At 40.1% G+C, this 20,480-nt stretch overlaps 2 protein-coding genes across 2 annotated transcripts; one reads left to right on the top strand and one right to left on the bottom strand.

Moving 5' to 3' along the window:
* Positions 1–103: 103 nt before the first annotated feature.
* LOC116057886 (ATP-binding cassette sub-family G member 1-like) lies at positions 104–19,651 on the top strand. Its single transcript, XM_031310471.2, has 6 exons — positions 104–226; positions 16,089–16,257; positions 16,348–16,448; positions 17,219–17,377; positions 18,079–18,197; positions 19,033–19,651. Exons 1-6 carry the CDS (start codon positions 170–172, stop codon positions 19,259–19,261), a joined length of 834 nt encoding a protein of 277 aa, XP_031166331.2. The 5' UTR covers positions 104–169; the 3' UTR covers positions 19,262–19,651.
* Positions 13,929–14,861, bottom strand: LOC116057896 (olfactory receptor 11H6-like). The gene has a single exon (XM_031310481.1). It carries the CDS (start codon positions 14,859–14,861, stop codon positions 13,929–13,931), a length of 933 nt encoding a protein of 310 aa, XP_031166341.1.
* Positions 19,652–20,480: the final 829 nt, after the last annotated feature.

Genomic DNA, 20,480 nt, shown 5'->3' with positions numbered 1-20,480 from the left:
TCATGATGTAGTGAAACAGTTTATTGCTACAATAATAATCAAGACTGTTGGGGTGTACTATCAATGAACTGCCTCTTGTTGTATTTTACATCTTTATTTATTATTTCTGTCTCTTATTTCTCAGGAGAGTTCGGCGTCTGAAGGTTGTCACAGTTTCTCGGCCAGCTGCATGACACAGTTCTCCATCCTGTTCAGGAGAACGTTCCTCAGCATCCTCAGAGACTCGGTGAGAGACCACACACACACACACACACACACACACACACACACACACACACACACAAACACACACACACACACACACAAACACACACACACACACACATTTTTCAAATCAACAATCAGAGACAATCAGAGACATGAGGGATATTGTGCTCCTGAGACAAGTATAAAGTTTATCTTGCCCACAAGAAAGTTGTGAACAAGAAAAAAATTCCCTGTGTCCTTTTAGGGGCTCCGTAGTCTGTATCGATGATGTTTTATTTACGGCATTTAATTATTGGACGATCCGCCTGATGTCCCTTATTTTCGGCCGGCTGTCCATCCCCGTCCTCTTTCTTTGTGTTGGCGTTCTAAACTCCGGTGGATTTGTGAGGACTATGGTTAACTGCTCCTCAGATCTCTGCAGGGTAAATCCAGACATGCGTCCAGAGCATAGACTGTATATATTAGTGGACAGAGCATGTGTGACGTCACCCATTGGTTTGTGGAGATCAGAAATCCGTCGTCGAGTTTGCGTTTATGGGCGCAGCCATCCTGGTTGCGGATGTGACGTTTTTAGACGAGAGGGAGGAGTGAGGGAGGAGCCATAGACTGTTGGGCGGTCTATGGGCGGTATCTGACTGGGACGTTAGCTGAGAGTTGGCTACGCTGCTTAGCTACACTCAACGCTACGTTAACGTTACACACTTTCACTGGCAATCTGGATGCAACTGCTGCTGAAAGCTAGCCTACATAATTCGAGGTAAGATTTAGCTTCGCTAGGTTTTAAATATATCTATGTCCCATAGTTATAAGAGGAGTCACATTGTAAAGTCACATTGTAAAGTAAATGTATCTGAAGTTACCATGTAAATTGTATGTAACGTTAGCTTGCCACTTATGGTAAAACATGCTAACGTAAATTTTCTGCAAAATCGAAGTTTTGCTACGTTTTCCTAATTTAGACGTAGTATCAGCGAAATGCAAAACGGGGATTGCCAATGCTTTTCATTATCTAACACTAACTATTAGCAAATTAATATAAATGGGTTCTTATAACGTTTGGTTAACTGTAATAACCATAATGCACCATAATGTCTTGCTACTGTTTGCTCCATCAGTCTATGGTTGGCGCATTTAGCCATGACATGCTTTTAAGAGCTGACGTTAGCAGAAATAAGCTCATTTAACTAGTTAAAGTTACAATAAAGAACAATAGACTTAGACTTGGTTTATGTGTATTATTCTAGATAATTAATTAAGTACAGTTACATGCTAGTGTGCATATATATTTAACTATGAGGGGCTCAAATGGAAATTGATGATTCTTTCTGTTTCTTTCAGAAATGCGTGAGAGAGCCAGAGAGCCACGATGGCATATTGTGCACCCACCCAATGCCCCAGAAGTAAGTAATAGTTACTTTTCTTTTGCTATTTATTGTACAACATTAAACTTTTAGCAAATTTGTTTTGTACAACTAAGCCGAGGTAATAATGCATTTTCAAATAACTGTGTGTAATAAAGAGTGCTGTTCATTTATAATTTTTCTCTATAGCCTAAAATATGATACACTATGTGTTTTTCCATCCAACAACAGTCTGGATCATTGGAGACAGCTACGTCCGGCGTGGGGCTGAGAGAGCGGCAAAGACCACGGGGAACAACCTTGGCATTGAGGATGTCTACATTTCTTGGTTCGGCTGGGGTGGTCTGCGGTGGAAGAGCCTTCCCCCTTTCTTTTTCCAGTCCCTACAAGGAAGAGGGATGTCCTCCTTGTTCACTGTGGCGGGAATGACCTGGGAGATGTCAAGGGCGTCAACCTCGTCGCAGGAATGAAGGAGGACCTGCAGCACCTCCACCTGCAGTATCCTGGCATGAAGATCATCTTCTCTGGCATCACCCAGAGATGCAGGTGGAGGGCTGTTGCCAATCCGGGGAAGATCGACCACGCTCGCAGGTTTGTGAACAGTGTTATGGCTACATATGTTCATTGTTTAAGTGGCAGCTTTGTTAAACACCCTCAAATAAGGTTTGACACTCCTGGGCTTTTTTTGCACGATGGAGTTCATTTCACCACTAAGGGAAATGATATTTTTTTAAATAATTTGGCAGAATCTATTAAAGCCCAACTTGAACAAGGGTGAAATGTTCATGTCTGTTGTTTTTCCATGTTGAAGTTGAGTTTTAATGGTTTGTCCAAAGAAAGCCTGTAGTGTCATGCCTTATGTGATGAGTGTCATTTATTTAACATATTAATTTTTTTATTTAACAATTGTGGCCATAACACTGTTTGTCTTACCAGCTCTGCTCTTCCTTGTTCCCTACACCCTTTATTACGTGTTTTTTTCTTTTACCTCCCTTACCACCCCAGTCTTACCACCCCATGGTCTTTGACACTCTCTTCCCCTCTGTTGGACGTAGTTGTAAAACATTGTTATAGTATATATATAGTTCAAAACGTTAGCGTTCATAGTTCTTCGTTATTATAATTAGTATCAGTGTGCTGTTCTAAGAGCATTACATACTTCTAGAGGTCGTTACTGGGACCAATTAATGTCTTGTGACAGTTAAGTTTGCCTTTACCTTGACCCACAGCAGTGTTTTATGTGTGGAATTTACACTTGATTGTAAAAGGTGAACTACATGATTTAATTCTTCAATTTTCAACATAATGTTAAAAATATTGCCAGTGTTTGTGATGTAATTTTTGATGTTAATGCGCATTTCAATGTGAAATAAAGGACATTTTAAAGCTACATTTGTTGTTTTTCTGAAGTAACTATAGGAACATATTACAGTTGTGTAGTCATACAAGACATTTATGATATAATTTGTAATTGATTAAAAGTGTCTATTTTGGCTTTAATCAACAAATATAAATCTATTAAATGATACCATACTTGCATGTTGACAAAGAAGGATCAGGAAAATGTAGTTTGTGCTTTTCTTGTGTCTTTATGTACTTGTCAATTTTAATCACCATGAAAACACTTCACCAAAATCCTTTAATATAGTTAATTTTGAAAGTGTTTAATTTGTGTAGGGTTACTGTAAATGTATTATAACAAAAGTATGATCACAAATTGCAAAGGAAAAATAAACAACTTATTCAATTACCATAAATGTAATAATTAAATCAAATGTGCCTGATGAATGTGCACATTTTTAAAGTAAGAAAACTAAAAACCATACAAGGACATGCAATGTCAATATCTAATTCTAACAATGTAATCCTAAATACATAAAATATATAAATTATATGCCTAATTCATACTTCTAAAAGGTAACTGGTAGTCCAGGTTTCCAGGTTGGAGAACAGGTCCGGTGGTTTCTGGGAAGGAGCAGGTCTGTCAGAGGAAGACAGTAGGTCGTCTAGTGGTGGGGTCCAGTGGTGGTTATCTGGTCCAGTGGATGGCAGGAGTGAAACGGTAGCAGGAGTCAGGTTCCAATGGCAGCTGAGGCACAAGAGAAAGGATAAGGATAGGCAAATACACAAATGTCAAAACAGAACACAAGGTTTGTCAGGAGCGAGACTTGACTACGATCTGATGCAGAGGAATGACCCGGTATATGAAGCAGAGGTTGATTGTGGTAGATGAGAGGCAGCTGGAACACTGATTCCCACACACCAGACTCCACTCCTGCAGTTAGGACAGACAGAGGAGGGAGAGAGGAGAGACAGAGAAGCTACCTAATAGCAGCAGGCCTAACAGTAACACCAGGACACATCTATTACAGGACTCACATTTTGCTTGTGGGTGCACTTCTGGTGGATCAGTTCCAGCTATTGAAGACCCTTTTATGTGAAATTACAAAAAAATACTTTTACCTGTTAAGGTAGTGAATGCTAGAGTAGATCCATAATTTTATTCCAGTTTAATATTAATACATTTGTTTCAATCCACACAACTACTTAATATTACTACTATCACCTATCAAACTACAGCAGAAACTAAGTCAAACAATAAACTGAACCTCTAAATACCAAGGACCGATGATGAATGGCATCCAATACATCGCTCTATACACAGGTCTTCTTTCTGTAGGCTCTGGTCCTTCAGTTGTCAGTGTGGATACCTTTGTAATTACAGTAAAAGACAAACATGTAGTTAAGGCATGGTAGATCACAATGAATTATATTAATATATGAGCTTGTACATGAAGGTATGCTTCAGTTGAGGACTTGCAGTATTAAGTAAACATACTCCTACGTGTCAAATTTTATCTTTATCGTGTATTGTATGCAACACTTTTTTAGTGATATGTACATTTTGGTAATAAACAGCATTTTTGTAATAGATTGTAACATGTATGTGACTCATCTTAAAACAGACTCGTGCTGACAGAAGGTCCTCACATCAGTGTAACAGCATCAACAACAGTGGTTAATAACTCCTGCAACAGCATGCTTGTTAGCTACATTAACAGCCTGAAATAATGTATTTAGAATTTTTTTTAGAAAAGATCTTACATAGTGAATCTCCAATATTGAACCTGGTGCTTTATAAAATACATTTGGCTGCAGAACTGAAGATTTTTCAGAGCACAGCCTCATTTCCTGAGAACACATAAAGTTGGTTGAACACGTTGCAAACTGTTAAATAAAAGCCTGTCTTGGTTTTAAGCCCACTCACCACGACAAGGTGCAGGCCAAGAGTGGGGACACAAGACTGGACAGAAATGGCAAAGAAATACATAAAATAACACCACACACTAAACACACAACACATACTGCATTTCTTTTAATAAAAAAATATGAACTAGACCAGGAGTCTTAAACATTAAGTCAAGGTCCCTTTGCTGAAAGAGAGCCGGAGCAACAGCAGTAACTCCCCCTAGGGGTCACGGACGCCCTGTTGAAGATCTCTGAACTAGACAATGAAATGCATAAAATAAAAATAAGACTAAAAATACATACAAACCAAAACAATCATACATTTACACATAATGAATAAAGAAGAGCACACACACACAACACTACATGAACAAAAATAAGACATATTAATGAATGGGACAAATAACATTGTAATTTTGTAACAAACTTTTATTGAATTTTGCTTAAACATTTTCAAGAACTAAACTTTTTTTGTGCCTTTGACAGTTTTTATTTTTTACTTTTAATCCATTTCTTTTTTCAGAAATATTTATCTATTGACCAAAAATATTGAACACATAGGAACTAGGATATTGCAATACTTAAATGCATGTGAATTTCCAACATTTTATTGAACAAATTGAACATTGAATATAATAGACAGCACTAAAAAAGAAATAACAGTTTCATTTTAAAGTAGAGTTATCTAGCATATCTTTCAACTAACCCAAAAAAACCTGTCTTGTCTCTGTCGCAGCCTCTTGCGATGTTTATTGCGCGAGTTCATATGACAATGACGATAAACGATATATTGTGCAGCCCTAATTTATGTACAGTATGCTCTTGAAAAACAAAAAAGTAAATGACAATTTTATTTCAATATATACAATTATGTAAAACTATATACAAAAACCTTTAACGTATAGGTGGATGTATTGAACAATTGAACTATGTTGTTGGAAGTAGGCAAAGTAAAGCATCTGATACTTATGCCCCATGTGCAGACTCTAAGTAAACAGTATGCTTTGAAGTTCAGCAATAACCAGACCATCCTCAAAAATTATACTCAACAGCTGAATGTAGATCAGGTGGACAGGTACTGGCTTTAGTGTTGAAATTCTGATTACTTAGGCCTCGTAGATGCAGGCTCTAATACAAAATTTCAACAGTGCCTAAACCTGGGGTTTGATTGTTTGTCCATGAATTTTTTTTAATCTGGCCAACAATAAAAGATAATGCAGTGCGCACACACACACCATATATAAAGGAGACACACACACACACACACACACACACACACACACACACACACACACCATGCATTGCACCCTCTTTTAATCACCATAAAAATGTATTAATTTGGTGAGTCGCTTGCGTACAAGCTTGCCTTCTTTGATTTTTTCGGTCTGCCTTCTTGCCAAATGATTCAGCCGAACTTTACAATACCAGGTAGACGCCATCCTGGCCAGAACATGGACATGGTTTGCTTCAACGCACATATCAAACATGTGGTTGTGCAAACTTGGGAATAGATTTTTCCCCAAACAATCAGCAAGGACTTGACTGACAATTTGCATTGTTGTTCCCCGTCCTTGTGGAGCCTTTCCCCCATTGGTTTTTAACAGCCTTTGAAAGCACTTCTCTGTGGCCTGGCAAACAGCAATAATGCCGGCAGATGGTTTTTGTAGGCCACCTCTGTTCTTCAACTCCAGAAAAGGATGTGCAGAGTCTGATGTCAGTGCCAGTGAACAAGGCATGCAGGTAACCTTCTGCTTCATTTTCTTCACGATGAAGCCTGTGATGTAGCTAATGACTGCCTCCTTGTACTCTGAGAGGTTATCTACATCTGCAAGGTCAGTCAGGATTTCTTCTTCAGGCAAACGCACTTCCACAGGCGCCACATCCACCCTGCGTGCAATGTTGACATTTGCAGGTGTAGAGTCCAGGATATCTGTGTTGTCACGAAGAAGACAGTTGCCTGTGCCCTTCTTCACCTGGTGCCTTACAAGAAGGCGCTTGTAGGCTCCACGAAATTGCCTTGCATTGGGATTGTTGTTAAACCCACCACGTGCCCTGACTGCCGAGAAGAAAAGCTCCAGGTGATCCTGACTCAGCTTGTATGTCAGAAGGTATCTGCATGGTGCACTTGGTCTCTCCACAAGATCTTCGTAGACATTGAGCACACTTCTACCACAAGCAATGAAGCCACAGATTGGGGTCTTCTTCTGAGTGGCATGCATGTAGACCAAGTTGTTGCTCTTGTTTTTAACCTTGAGCCCACGAAGACATGACTCTGCTTTTTCCAAAATAGCCCTGGCACGATCTTTTGTTGAAGGCTTGATTGGTGCTTTAAGTCCTTTCCCAAATGGATTGCGGCTATTAAGGACATCAAAAGCTGCATCAACCGTTCGCAAGAACTGAACTGTAGCCGCACATCCTCTGAACTGGGGATAATTCAGCTTTTGCTCACAGTACTCCAGTGCATCAGCCACACTGCTGCTGAACAGTTGGGCTGCAAGGTGGACCTTCATTTTCTGTTGTCGCCAATTGATGTGTGCCATTTTTAGCTTGTTGCCAAGACGCAGACCCTCCTTTTCTTGAAGTTTGTTGAGTTCTTCAATGTACTGCCATCTGATCTGTTTCCCATCATCTGTCTCCAACACTCCAGCTGTAGAAAATGAGTTTCTCAAGAGTTTTAACATGTGACATGGATCCAAGAGCACATGCACCTTTTGTGTTTGATCCTCTGGATGGAGAAAATGAGGTCTCATGTTGTGTATGTCAAGGTTGGCACCAAGCTCTTGGATCATGGAGAAGTTTTGTGATGGTCCATCACATGTCAGTGACACAACCTGAACTCCGATGGCATGTAGGCGACGAAGGCTCTCCCGAATGATGTTCGCCCTCTCTGCTCCAGTCATGCTGCTGATGAGGAAGTATGCAATGGGGATCTTCCAAGACCCACTGATAGCTACAACCATGATGACCAATGCCTGTGTGGCTACCGTGTTTTCTATTTCGCCAGTACCAATGTCGACATAGCCATGAATTTGATCCCCTCCAAACTCAATTTGCTGGTGAATGTACATTTCGTCCATCATTAAAGAGCAGATAACTTCCTTTCCCTCTTTACGGTTTTCAGAGACATGACTTTCGAGAGCGGTAAAAGATGCAACGGTAAATCCAGGATCTGCTGAGACGCTGTTGTACCATCTGCGAATAGTTTGAGGATGCGGCAAAGCAAAATTGAACTTTTCTCTGACAAAATCATATGCCCTTGGAGAGTAGAAGTGTAGTGTAGTCGCAAACTGTTTTAGTTCTTCAGAAAATGTTGCTGACTTCGACTTCTTTTGAATTCTATTTAGAATATGTCTAGGTACATCATTTATAGAGTCCAGAAGAGCAGCACATTCATTGGAGATCATCAACTTTTTCTGAAGAATCTTTGTCAGATCTTTCAAGCACACGACTCGCGATTTCATTCTTTTTACTTGCTCAGACCTCAATCTAAGCTTTTTGCGAGCTACACCAAGCTGATCCTGTACTGCATCTACTTTACGCTTGAGTGTTCTTGGAGACTCTGAAACAATGTAATTGTGATCTATGCTTGAAATTTGTTGTTGTGGTTTGCGCTGGTAGTCATGATCAAGCATGATTGTTTGTGAGTCTCCGCTTATGGTACACTCAGTTATGTCATCATCAGCGACCTCAACCTCAGCATGGGCATCTATCATACCAATGTCATCATGAAGGACCATGTCAATGGCATTGGTCTCCTCAGCAGTCTCTGGCATCACAATGACATTGTTATAATCAGAAAAAGGAATATAACCACTATCTAAATTGTCAGTGATTGCCTCATTATCCAACATAGAACACAAATCAGAGGATCCAGGCACCCCATGAGGCTGAGCAAGACAGCTGGATGAAGAACATGAAGAGCCAGATGTAGAGACCAAACTGTTACTTACCTCCATAGTCATACTTACAAACTTGGTCCGTGTGGCTCTGTTCCTTCCTTCCTTTGGACACAAATGTGGTGGAAAGTTGAAAATGGTAGGCACAGCAGTGTCCTTCAGCCTCTTCTTGCCCTAATGGTAAATACATAAAACATCAGCAGGTAGATTAAGATACATATCACAGGAATATAATACTGTACAAATGATGGTGTATTCTGAAAAATAAAGTACAGACTTTTAATAGTGGTTGAATAACCACTATTACAAGTACTTCATTTTTAATAATAAAATACTCAAAAACATACACAAAACAACAGTGTTGGCATACTAAATAAAAATGTAAAAATTTGTATATACAAAAAATATTTACATTATACAGGAGCAATGAAGCCATAAGGACAATAATACACAGTTGTAACAAAATGATGTTGGTGGAAATGAAAAGTTTGACACCATTATCACAGACATCATTTTGGGTGACTGATGATTTCTCATTTCATTAAATGTTGCTATCCACACATTAAGAATATTTTTTACTGTTTTGGTACTCCGTGTTATGTATTTCAGACACTTACACCACTACTGTAAGTGATATATAAAAAGTATAAATGATGCATTAAAATTAATGTCTACCTGCCAGTTTGTGAAAAACTGATCTTCCTCAAAGTGTGAACTGCACAGACGTGACTTTTTGGGGTTCCATTTGCTGGTCTCTCTCCTCATGTTCACCAACCATTGCTTCAGCCTGCCATCAGAAGGAAATCTGTTTGGAAAGAAATGCGGTTCATGTTGTGCATTTAGAACTCACATCCAGAAGGTGTATATATTATCAATTTACACTAACAAGGCACCACATCTGCTGTATGCATCTGCAATGAAAATTATTAAAATGTATATTTAATAGATTAAGTTAAGATGTGACAATAATATACATTTAAGTTTTTTTCAAGACACAACACTAATGTAACTTTACAATAATATATATATTTTTTTTCATGTGCGCCATTTTATCGCAAATACGGATATTCTGGCCCACTGCCCCCGCACTGAGACCTCCGATTTGACGCCCCCCCGGCAGCTTTATCCGAGGGGTGACGATGATGTTGTGTGGGTGCTGCCGCCGTGGGGATGATAGGGTATGTGCCTGGTGAATTCGGGCCAAAAAGGACACGCAAACCCCGGCCCGTGCGGCGGCCCTGCCCTGGCCATCCTTCGCGCGCGTCCGGGTGACGTTGCACAACCTTGGGGTACATATATTTCAGTATATTCAAGTAAAAGCAGTCACCGCTTGTCCCGTGCCAATGCGCCACACGAACCTCAGATGAGTGGGGGTAATTTAAACATCACACGCGGTCCCAAAATTATTATAATCCCGTGCGAATAGGGTTTATATGAATTTGCACTATAACGTTAGCTATATCAGGCTTTGATTTTAAGCTAACATTACCATTACATGCACACCGATTAGCACCACACCACACCACATATGGTTAAAAACAGATCACCGGCGAGATCGTTGTGCATACATACTGTAACGTTGCATATATATATTAATCATAGACTGTATTGACAGTATGATTTTAATCCGTTTATACGGTCTGCATAACGTTATTAATTAGCCCGCTAGCTTGGTAAGCAAGGTGCAATCCAGCTAGCTAACTGATATTAATTGGGATGCTAACGTTGGCTAACGAAAAACAGTATTAAAACAAAATGTAACGTTACTTACCGGAAAAACTGAACTGCCGACTCCTTTGAGTGTCTTGTCGTACAACCAAACGCTGAACAAGACATTATTAGGCGACCAAGTGTCACAGTCACGAAGACGAAAGCTGGTCAATCCTCAAAATGAAGTTCACGTGCCATGGATAAGCTTTGCTAAACCTGTCATGATTGACAGGCCGCGAACTGTCAATCACATCATAGCCACGCCCTAAAACACCCTCTGCTTTATCGCCGATTTTAAAATCAACGAGACCATAACTCAAAAAATGAACATCATTCTGTGTTGCAGAAGACTTAAAACTAGCGATTGAGACCATAAATTCATTATGAAGATGTTTACTGAGGTAATAAATCAAGTGAGAAGTGGGTCATTTCGCCAGAGACTTCTATAGAAACCGACCTCCTTTTTGCAACCGCACGTCTCGCCCCCTGCTGGAATTCAGATAGAATGCAGGTTTAAGGCACTTCCGCATTTGCCACATTTTGCTGAACCGGATGCGCTGTCCACTAATATATACAGTCTATGGTCCAGAGCTTAGCGCCACCCAAGACGATTGTGATTGGTTTAGAAATGCCAATAAACCAGAGCACGTTTTTCTCCCATCCTGGGATGTTGTGTGGACTAGCCAGACCTATAAGACTAGGGCTGGGATATAAAAATTGCTTTTACGATTCAAATCGACCTTCATTTGAATGATACAATATGGATTCATAAAATCTCGAGATTGATCTTTTAAGAGGTTCAGTTATAAAGTTAGAGTGAAGATATTGGTATCATATTAAACTAGACAATATAAGTAATCCATGTCATGCTAATTAGCTCCAAAGGGAAAAACTGCCATGGCCATTTTCACAGATGTATGTCTTTTGGTTAAAATAAAAAAGTTCATTAATGCAATTGCTTTTGGGTCAATTCTTAACGTAAACAATAATATTTTTAATAATGCACCAGGTTACAGGGTTCCTTGTATAATTTACATCATTAGTTCTCTGAGAATCTTTCATATCAATTAAATTGGTATTGTTACTGAAATATATCAAATCGATTGTAATTAGGACCTTGTGAATGGGAATCGAACGGATTCAAGTAATCAGTGGGAATACCCAGCCCTACTTGTTATTTGTCTGTATTTGGGGCCGGCCTTTATTTGTTTGTGATGACCACACTGTCGGCTATTTTGGCAACTGGACAACATGCCTGTAAGCTGTGGAGCGGTATTACCTGGGGTTAGGGACACAATACAGTTAACTGAGTACTCTTATTATTAATACAATTAAAAAGTTTGATATAGGTGGTGATGATGTGATTATATTATACAACGTGTATGTGATTAACAGAAAATTACCTAGATTCTGTTTTAATATTTGTAATTTATTTATCTGCATATAAAAAAAACTTCTTAGCTGGAACAATTTGGTGAAGTCAACTTTACAAGTGTATTATTTAACTCTTTAAACTCTGCCATACAAATTGTCCCCCAATGCCTACATTGGTATTTTTGCTTATTGTGATGTCATTTCTTGCATTATTTTCAAATGCTTCCTATCCCTAAAATCAGAACAACCTAAGCTAAAAGGTTATGGAAGTCAATAAACCATAATAATTAATAAAACTATTGAAATTGTGTCATAAATTAAAGAAAATAAAAAAATCGGATGCGTTTTCATAACATTTTACTAAATAAACACAAAACATATTGATCCAAAAAATTCTAAATGTAGAAACATGTACAACATATTTCTTAACAATCCAGAAGTTATCCGGAACTATTTACATTTTTATTCCATTCATCCATCTTCGTCCGCTTATCCGGTGTCGGGTCGCGGGGGCGGCAGCTCCAGCAGGGGACCCCAAACTTCCCTTTCCCGAGCCACATTAACCAGCTCCGACTGGGGGATCCCGAGGCGTTCCCAGGCCAGGGTGGAGATATAGTCCCTCCACCTAGTCCTGGGTCTTCCCCGAGGCCTCCTCCCAGCTGGACGTGCCTGGAAGCAAACGAGCAGCGGCTCTACTCCGAGCTATTCAAGGATGACTGAGCTTCTCACCCTATCTCTAAGGGAGACGCCAGCCACCCTCCTGAGGAAACCCATTTCGGCCGCTTATACACTGGATCTCGTTCTTTCGGTCATGACCCAGCCTTCATGACCATAGGTGAGGATAGGAACAAAAATTGACCGTTAGATCGAGAGCTTTGCCTTCTGGCTCAGCTCTCTTTTCTTCACAACGGTGCGATAAAATGAGTGTAATACTGTACCCATCCCATTGTCCCCTTACTCTTGAACAAGACCCCAAGGTACTTGAACTCCTTCACTGACCATCAATGGCTGCGTGGTGGAGAGGGTTAACAGCACCAAGTTCCTGGGGATCCATCTGTCTAATGAGCTGACCTCCAAAGACAACACCACAGCTGTCATTAAACGGGCCCAACAGCGTCTTCACTCTTTCCGCAGGCTAAAGAGGGTGGACCTCCGAATCCTCGCTATGACCACGTTCTACAGAGGCACCATTGAGAGCATTCTCACCTACTGCATCTCCTCCTGGTTTGGGAACTGCACATTAGAGGAGAGACACAAACGTGTCTGGAGGACATCCACAATGAGCGCTGTGTGCGTAGAGCAGACAGCATCATTTAGGACGCCACTCATCCCTTTCATAGTATGTTTACACTCATGCAGTCTGGGAAAAGATACAAAATTATCAAATCAAGGACAACTAGGCTGTTAAACAGCTTTTTTTCCCACAGCAATAATTGCTTAATTCGAAAAGGTGAACTGCAAATAAGAGACTGTTCCACTAGAAAATTTTAGATTACTAATTTTATTCTATTTTATCATAATCTTAGTTTATTTAATTGGTGCTTTTTTTTAGCCTAATCTTGGTTTATTTATTAAGTGTTTTAATATATGAGCCTAGAATTTTAAGAGTCCTTTGTCTTCCACTGACTTATTTATTGACGAGTGGATGTGGAAACACAATTTCGTTTTTACATGGTGCATAAAAATGACAAATAAAGGAATCTTGAATGATCAGATGGCCATTTTTTCTAGTTTCTACATAATTTTCCTAAAACATTTAGGGTTTTCCTTACCATTATAAGGCTTAGGCACAGCAGCCAAGCCTTTTTTGGGCATAACCTGGGCCGAATTAATATAAAATCAATGTGAGCATCAAAACTAACTGAAAGACTTCTCTCAGATCTAATGATTGTAGATGGTCCCAAGTGGACTTCTGTAGCAAGTTTTCTCTTTAAGCTTTTTGAGTGTTTTTTATTTATTTTCTGCTTGTGCTTTTCCAATGTTTTAGACACAGATATGGTTATAAAAATGGTCCAAAATGATGTGAAAATTCCATTTTCTTGGAACGCCCTGTCAAATACATGCACCTAAGTCTACCACAAACCTAGATAATTTAATTCTGCAACCATCAAGTTGCTCTTTTAACATTATTTTACATTTGACCAAAGACAAGACTTTTACACAAGTTACGTATTTTTGACATTTGCAGTCCAAACATTAAAGGGTTAAAGATCGGTTGGCAGGTCAGAAAGTATAATGACAAAATAATACGCAACATCATGGGTACACTGCTCATATCAAACCTGCTCTGTACTATTTCAAAGAAAGAACCAAAGAAAAAGTTGATCAGGGAAGCGAGGTGAGGTGTGCAGGTACTGACAGCTTTCTGTCTGGTCTGTTTAGAACCAGAATAACACACTTTAAGGATCCTCATGTAGGTGTAAAGGATTAAAATGAGAGGACCAAAGATTGCAAGACAAGTGTAAGTGAGTCCATAAATGTTGTTCATTGTGGCAACAGAGCAGGCCAGTTTGACAATAGAGTAGTTGTCACAGTAAACTTTGTTAATGATGTTCCCACACAGCTGTAAAGAGGAACTCAAAGATATTTTGACAGCAACTTCAATAAATGGGAATAACCATGTTAGAGCAATAAGCATAGCAACCTTTTTCGATGTCATACGTGTGTTATATTGCAGAGGATAACAGATAGCAAGATATCTGTCATAAGACATGATGGATAAATTAATAATTTCTATAGTTCCATATGTAAACACACAATAAATCTGCAGGAAACAAAGAGAAGCAGAAACAGTGTGAATGTCAGAGAGGATCTGAACCAGAAGGAATGGTAACATCGTTGTACTACCATACAGTTCATTTACAAACAGGCTGCACAGAAAAAGATACATAGGTTCATGTAAGCTTCTGTTCACACAGATAACCACAATCAGCAAAAGATTGGCACAAATAATTACAGCATAAAAACACATAATAACCGTGAAAAATAAGTATTTAAAGAGCCCAATATCAAAATATGCACGAAAAGTGAAATATGAAACCTGTGTAAAGTTTATCATGATCATTTGTTTAGTTCACAACACAACCTTTCAAGTTTGCACAGGATGAACAATTGACAATGTTACATTTTGTAGGAGATTAGCAGAAGTCAAAATAGTTTAAATGTCAAATGTACGCTTATCTTGGACTCACTGTTAACACACAAGCAGTATTCAGCCTGCAGACAGTAATGACATCAATTCTCACAATAACACAGATTCTCCAAACTTACCATATTTCTTATTTAAAGTCAATATAATGTTAAGATTAGAAATGATAGAACACAGTTCATGACATTACATGAATACTTACTTTCATCTGCTGTGACTGTTTTTCAACTGAGATGAAACTCTGTGTCTGCTTCTTTTAAACTCTTCAAGTCAGAAGGTGTGAACATCAGCAGTCTGGCCTCATTACCAGGGGACACATCTAACTGACGTCTGAACATCTACTCTAAGCATATTAAAAAACAACATAGGTCGGTAGAACAAAAAAATAAGCAAACATGAATTGATTCTTCTTTTCCCATGAAGACATATGACTAGTTATTAATCAATTAGTCGATCAACATAAAATTGATCGACAACTATTTTTGATAACCTAGTAATCGTTTGTCAATATTAATAATAGTAATGTTTGTAATGTAATGTTTTTCTATATATAGAATCTTACTGTTGGTTTCCGTGAAAAAGAAGTGTCCTTTAAGATATTACATCAAATTTATCCCATTATGGAGCCCCTAGTCTCTCATAGCCAGACCCTCCTCCACAGTGCTGCAGAGGAAGGTCTGGCCAGTCAACACAGCATTCCTGGATGGGAGAAAAAAGTGTTCTGGTTTATTGGCATTTCTTTAAACCAATCACAATCGTGTTGAGTGGCGTTAAACACCGGACACAGCAACGGTGCCAATATAGTCTCAGGAAGGAACTTGTTTTAGTGGAACATGAGTACGTTCAAAAGTAGTTTTAGTGGTGCAACAGAAAACTCAGATTGGACAGATAGTCTAGCTAGCTGTCTGGATTTACCCTGCAGAGATCTGAGGAGCAGTTAACCATAGTCCTCACAAATCAGCCGGAGGTTAGAACGCCAACACAGAGAAAGAGGAAGGTGACGGACATCTGGTCAAAAATTAGGGACATCCGGCTGAACTTCCGGCAGCACCGGAACAATCCCTTGAATGAAACGTCGTCGACATAGATTACAGTTGTAGCAACAGTCGCAGTGACTCATCTATGCTCTCATTGGTCGAGCAGGTGCTGACTCACCTGAGGATCTCCTCTCACATCGGGATCGGCGTCCTGATTGGTCTGTTGTACCTGGGCATCGGGAACGAAGCCAAGAAGGTTCTCAGTAACTCGGGCTTCCTCTTCTTTTCCATGTTGTTCCTCATGTTCGCCGCTCTGATGCCCACAGTGCTAACATGTGAGTCTAACACACAACGCTGGATCGTAGAAGTACATTTCTTTGTTAGTGTGTTTCATGTAAACGTTGAGTTGTGTGTTTGTACTTCAGTTCCTCTAGAGATGGGAGTTTTTCTGAGGGAACACCTGAACTACTGGTACAGTCTGAAGGCGTATTATCTCGCCAAAACTATGGCGGACGTCCCCTTCCAGGTAACGTTTTATAATCCATACTACTCCACAACAACTCCTGCAGCTTCCATTACTATATAAATATATATAGTATATATACATATATAGAGCTGCAAAGATTAATCGATTAGTTGTCAAATATTAAATAAATCTATTAATCTATTAATCAGTTTGAGTCATTTTTTATCATGTCATGTTGAATGTGAATATTTTCTAGTTTCTTCTCTCTGGGACAGTAAACTGAATATCTTTGAGTTGTGGACAAAGCAAGACATTCTTTTGATGTTTTGCTGCTTTTTTCGAAGTTTTTGCCGCTTCCATGATTTTTTTGTTGCTCTTTTTGAAGTGTTGTCGCTTTATTAGACGTTTTAGTCTTTTTATGTTGCTTTTTTCAACAATTAAGGGGTGTTTTTCAACATTTTTGTAGCTTTTTTAAAAGTTGTCCCCCCCCCCCCAGAAGCCAGAAACAAACCCACAGATTAATCGATGACGGAAATAATCACTAGTTGCAGCCCTAATAAAATGGTGTATTCAGTTTGAGATAGTTCAGATCGTTTAAAGTGGGGTTGTGTGAGGTCATATCCATATTTTACTGATTTACTGAGGTTCTGCGGTGTATGATTATTTGTGATGGCCCTAAATTACAGGCTGGATTAAAAAGCTTCTGGTTTGCCCACAATGAATACGTTGAAGACCTTGTTGAAACGGTGCATTTCTCTCCTTTTTTAACACACATATAAATATATCCTTCACTGAATAATGTGCTGTACTGTGTGCCCTCTGCTGTGCAGGTAGTGTTCCCGCTCGTGTACTGCAGTATTGTGTACTGGATGACGGCTCAGCCTCCGGACGCCAGACGCTTCTTCCTCTTCCTGTCGCTGGGTGTTCTGACCTCTCTGGTGGCTCAGAGTCTGGGCCTGCTGATCGGAGCCACCTCCACCTCTCTGCAGGTCAGTTTACCTGAACTCACCTGTTCAGCCTGTTCTCATGAAGCATTCGTACATACAGCTGTGAAAAGTAAAGCACTGTAATTTGTATGTATTCCACATATTTTTTTACTGTCAGCACAACGTTGACTACTGCTGTATAAGAGCATAAAGATCCTCGTAGGGAGGATGTCGGGGGGGGGGTTCACCCAGGAAACGGGTGTTCATGTCATAAGAAGTTAAGGAGAAAACACAAGACTTTCACCAGGAAACAGGTGTTCATGTCCTGAAGAAGTTAAGGAGAAAACACGAGACTTTCACCCAGGAAACAGGTGTTCATGTCCTGAAGAAGTTTAGGAGAAAACACAAGACTTTCACCAGGAAACAGGTGTTCATGTCCTGAAGAAGTTAAGGAGAAAACACAAGACTTTCACCGGGAAACAGGTGTTCATGTCCTGAAGAAGTTAAGGAGAAAACACAAGACTTTCACCAGGAAACAGGTGTTCATGTCCTGAAGAAGTTAAGGAGAAAACACAAGACTTTCACCCAGGAAACAGGTGTTCATGTCCTGGAGAAGTTAAGGAGAAAACACACCCAGGAAGCTTAACTTAACTGTCACGTAACCAGGCGGTGCTCGCCTAATTTCGTAGGATATCATACGAACATGTTCATGACAATGCGTAGACCTGCTGAGTCCATTAAGGTGTGTGTGTTGTCTCCTGCAGGTGGCGACGTTTGTGGGTCCGGTGACAGCGATCCCTGTGCTGTTGTTCTCCGGGTTCTTTGTCAGCTTCGACACCATCCCCTGGTACCTTCAGTGGATGTCTTACATCTCCTACGTCAGGTGGGGGTGCTGTTTGATTACAGAACTAAAGTCTGACTCCATCTCACATCTATCATGTCATGTCATCATGTGAGTTTTTAGTCTCAGTTAGGTCTTTAGGTCTTCAAGACTCCAAACATAGGATAATATCAAACCCGTTTGATTTTGTCTGAACGTCCAGACATGAAAAAGTCAACAGACAACAGTCTTTTTGTCGCTTTTTACAATCTTTTTATGGCTTTTGGTAAAGTTTTTTCTGAAGGTCCAAACGGGAAAAAGACTGACTTAAGACAGCTGGGACTGAGTTTTATGACCAGCTTACACCAAAGAATTTAGCTAGACTCTCAGCATTTCATGCCCAGATTGGACATTTATCTGCAACAGTGGAATCGCTTTTCGGTGAAAGTTCGGCAAAAGTTACAATACTTTACAAACTTTGTATCCTTCTCAGTGACTAACACATTAACATTTCCAAAATAACTGATCTACCTTTGTGTATTCATAGCAGGAGGCTTGCTAGTTTGGATGATTTTATTTGATTGTCCAGTTCACAAATAAATGATGGATGTACTTTTTACCAAAATTACTTCTATTTTTAATTATTTATTCTGGCTGGATGATTATGAAAAGTTTAAGTTGTGCTTCAAGAAAGGAACATATTTTTAGCAGATTTCATTTGCAAAGCTTGGGAGAGAAGACAGAATACTTTGTTGAAGAACAAGCTGTAAAATAACCTATTATTATTGTTATTCTGTGAAATGTTTGACCACTGCAACTGACAGTTTGTTGTTTTATAAACTCACGAGGGTTGAACACTCACAAGGAAATAAAGAATCAATGGTGTGTTGTGTCTCAGGTACGGCTTCGAGGGCGTCATCCTTTCGATCTACAGTTTGGACCGAGAGGATCTTCACTGCGATGATCACGACACCTGCCACTTCCAGAAGTCGGAGGCCATCCTGAAGGAGCTGGACATGCTGGACGCCAAACTCTACCTGGACTTTATCGTGCTAGCGATCTTCTTCTTCTCCCTGAGGCTCATCGCTTACTTTGTCCTCCGGTATAAAATCAGCGCTGAGCGGTAGACCAGGGCCAGGAGGACGAAGAGGACCACGCGGAGATGATCTGAGGTGCAGCGTACGGCGTTTAGGCCCAAAACCTTTAGGCCAAAGTTAGCGTGTAGCAGAGTTATCTACATGTGAACACTGAATCTACTTTGGCTCGCTGTTAAAGAAATGACATAAAGACGAGACATAGATCTGATGTAAAGGTCTCTGAGTGTCATTAGAGGACAAAGTGAGGACATGTCAGGTCCTGCGGGGACAGGAGCTGGTCTCCTGAGTCCTGAACTGTGCCACAACCTGCAGGACCGCAAAAAAAAGTCTCTCCGGTCAGGGTGAGGAGGTGGGACGGACTCTGGACTGATTCAGTTTGTTTTTAAAAACATTTAGGTTAATTCAGGGCGTTTTCACACGTGTACCATGTTTGATTTGTTTCTGATTGTTGCATTTGTCCCTTGGTTCGCTTGTGTTCACGCTCTGCCCATCGCGTCGTGATTTTGTATGTAATCGCACCGCGCAATTATCAAGAAACGCGTGTTGTGAAAACACAATTACCGGAAGAATTTGCCTCAGGCCAGATTTCCCTCTCCTTTTCCCCCCCGGAAAAAACAGACATGCAGCATTAGCTAATGTGGCTAATTAGTTTCATTACGTTTCTGTAGTTGAGTCCACTGTAAAAATATTTTTTTTTTTTCCGTTTTATGACTGGGGCAACAAGGGGTTTGCACCGTTTTGCTACGGTTTCCTGGTGCGCTTGCTTACACACCAGGGTGTTCAACGTTGAATGGTTTGCTACATCTTATCGGGGCTAAACAGGACCCAGTTGGCGGTGTGAACCACAGTTGTGAGGGTGAGAGTTGTTTCGTGTGCTGGACGCAAACGAATCGCTCCAGAGATTGATTGAAAGCGAGCCGAGGCCTCCCTTGTTTTAGCCTTGTTTCCACCAAGCAGTCTGGTTCAGTTCGCTACACATTAGATCAATTATTTTTGCGTTTCCATTGTTAAAACATTTGGATGGTACTAATAGGATCACTTCATTCCGACCTGTTTTTTCGTTACCCCTCGCACACTAGTCTATACCCATGACGTTCTGGAAATTCCACCGGATGACACTTTGTGTTGCCATTCTACCCTCCGGTGGATTTCTGAGGACTATGGTTAACTGCTCCTCAGATCTCTGCAGGGTAAATCCAGACAGCTAGCTAGACTATCTGTCCAATCTGAGTTTTCTGTTGCACGACTA

Source organism: Sander lucioperca, chromosome 5 (genome assembly GCF_008315115.2).
Source record: "Sander lucioperca isolate FBNREF2018 chromosome 5, SLUC_FBN_1.2, whole genome shotgun sequence".
Taxonomy (NCBI): domain Eukaryota; kingdom Metazoa; phylum Chordata; class Actinopteri; order Perciformes; family Percidae; genus Sander; species Sander lucioperca.
The sequence above is the reverse complement of the archived record's forward strand: the minus strand, read 5'-3'. Positions and strand labels throughout refer to the sequence as shown.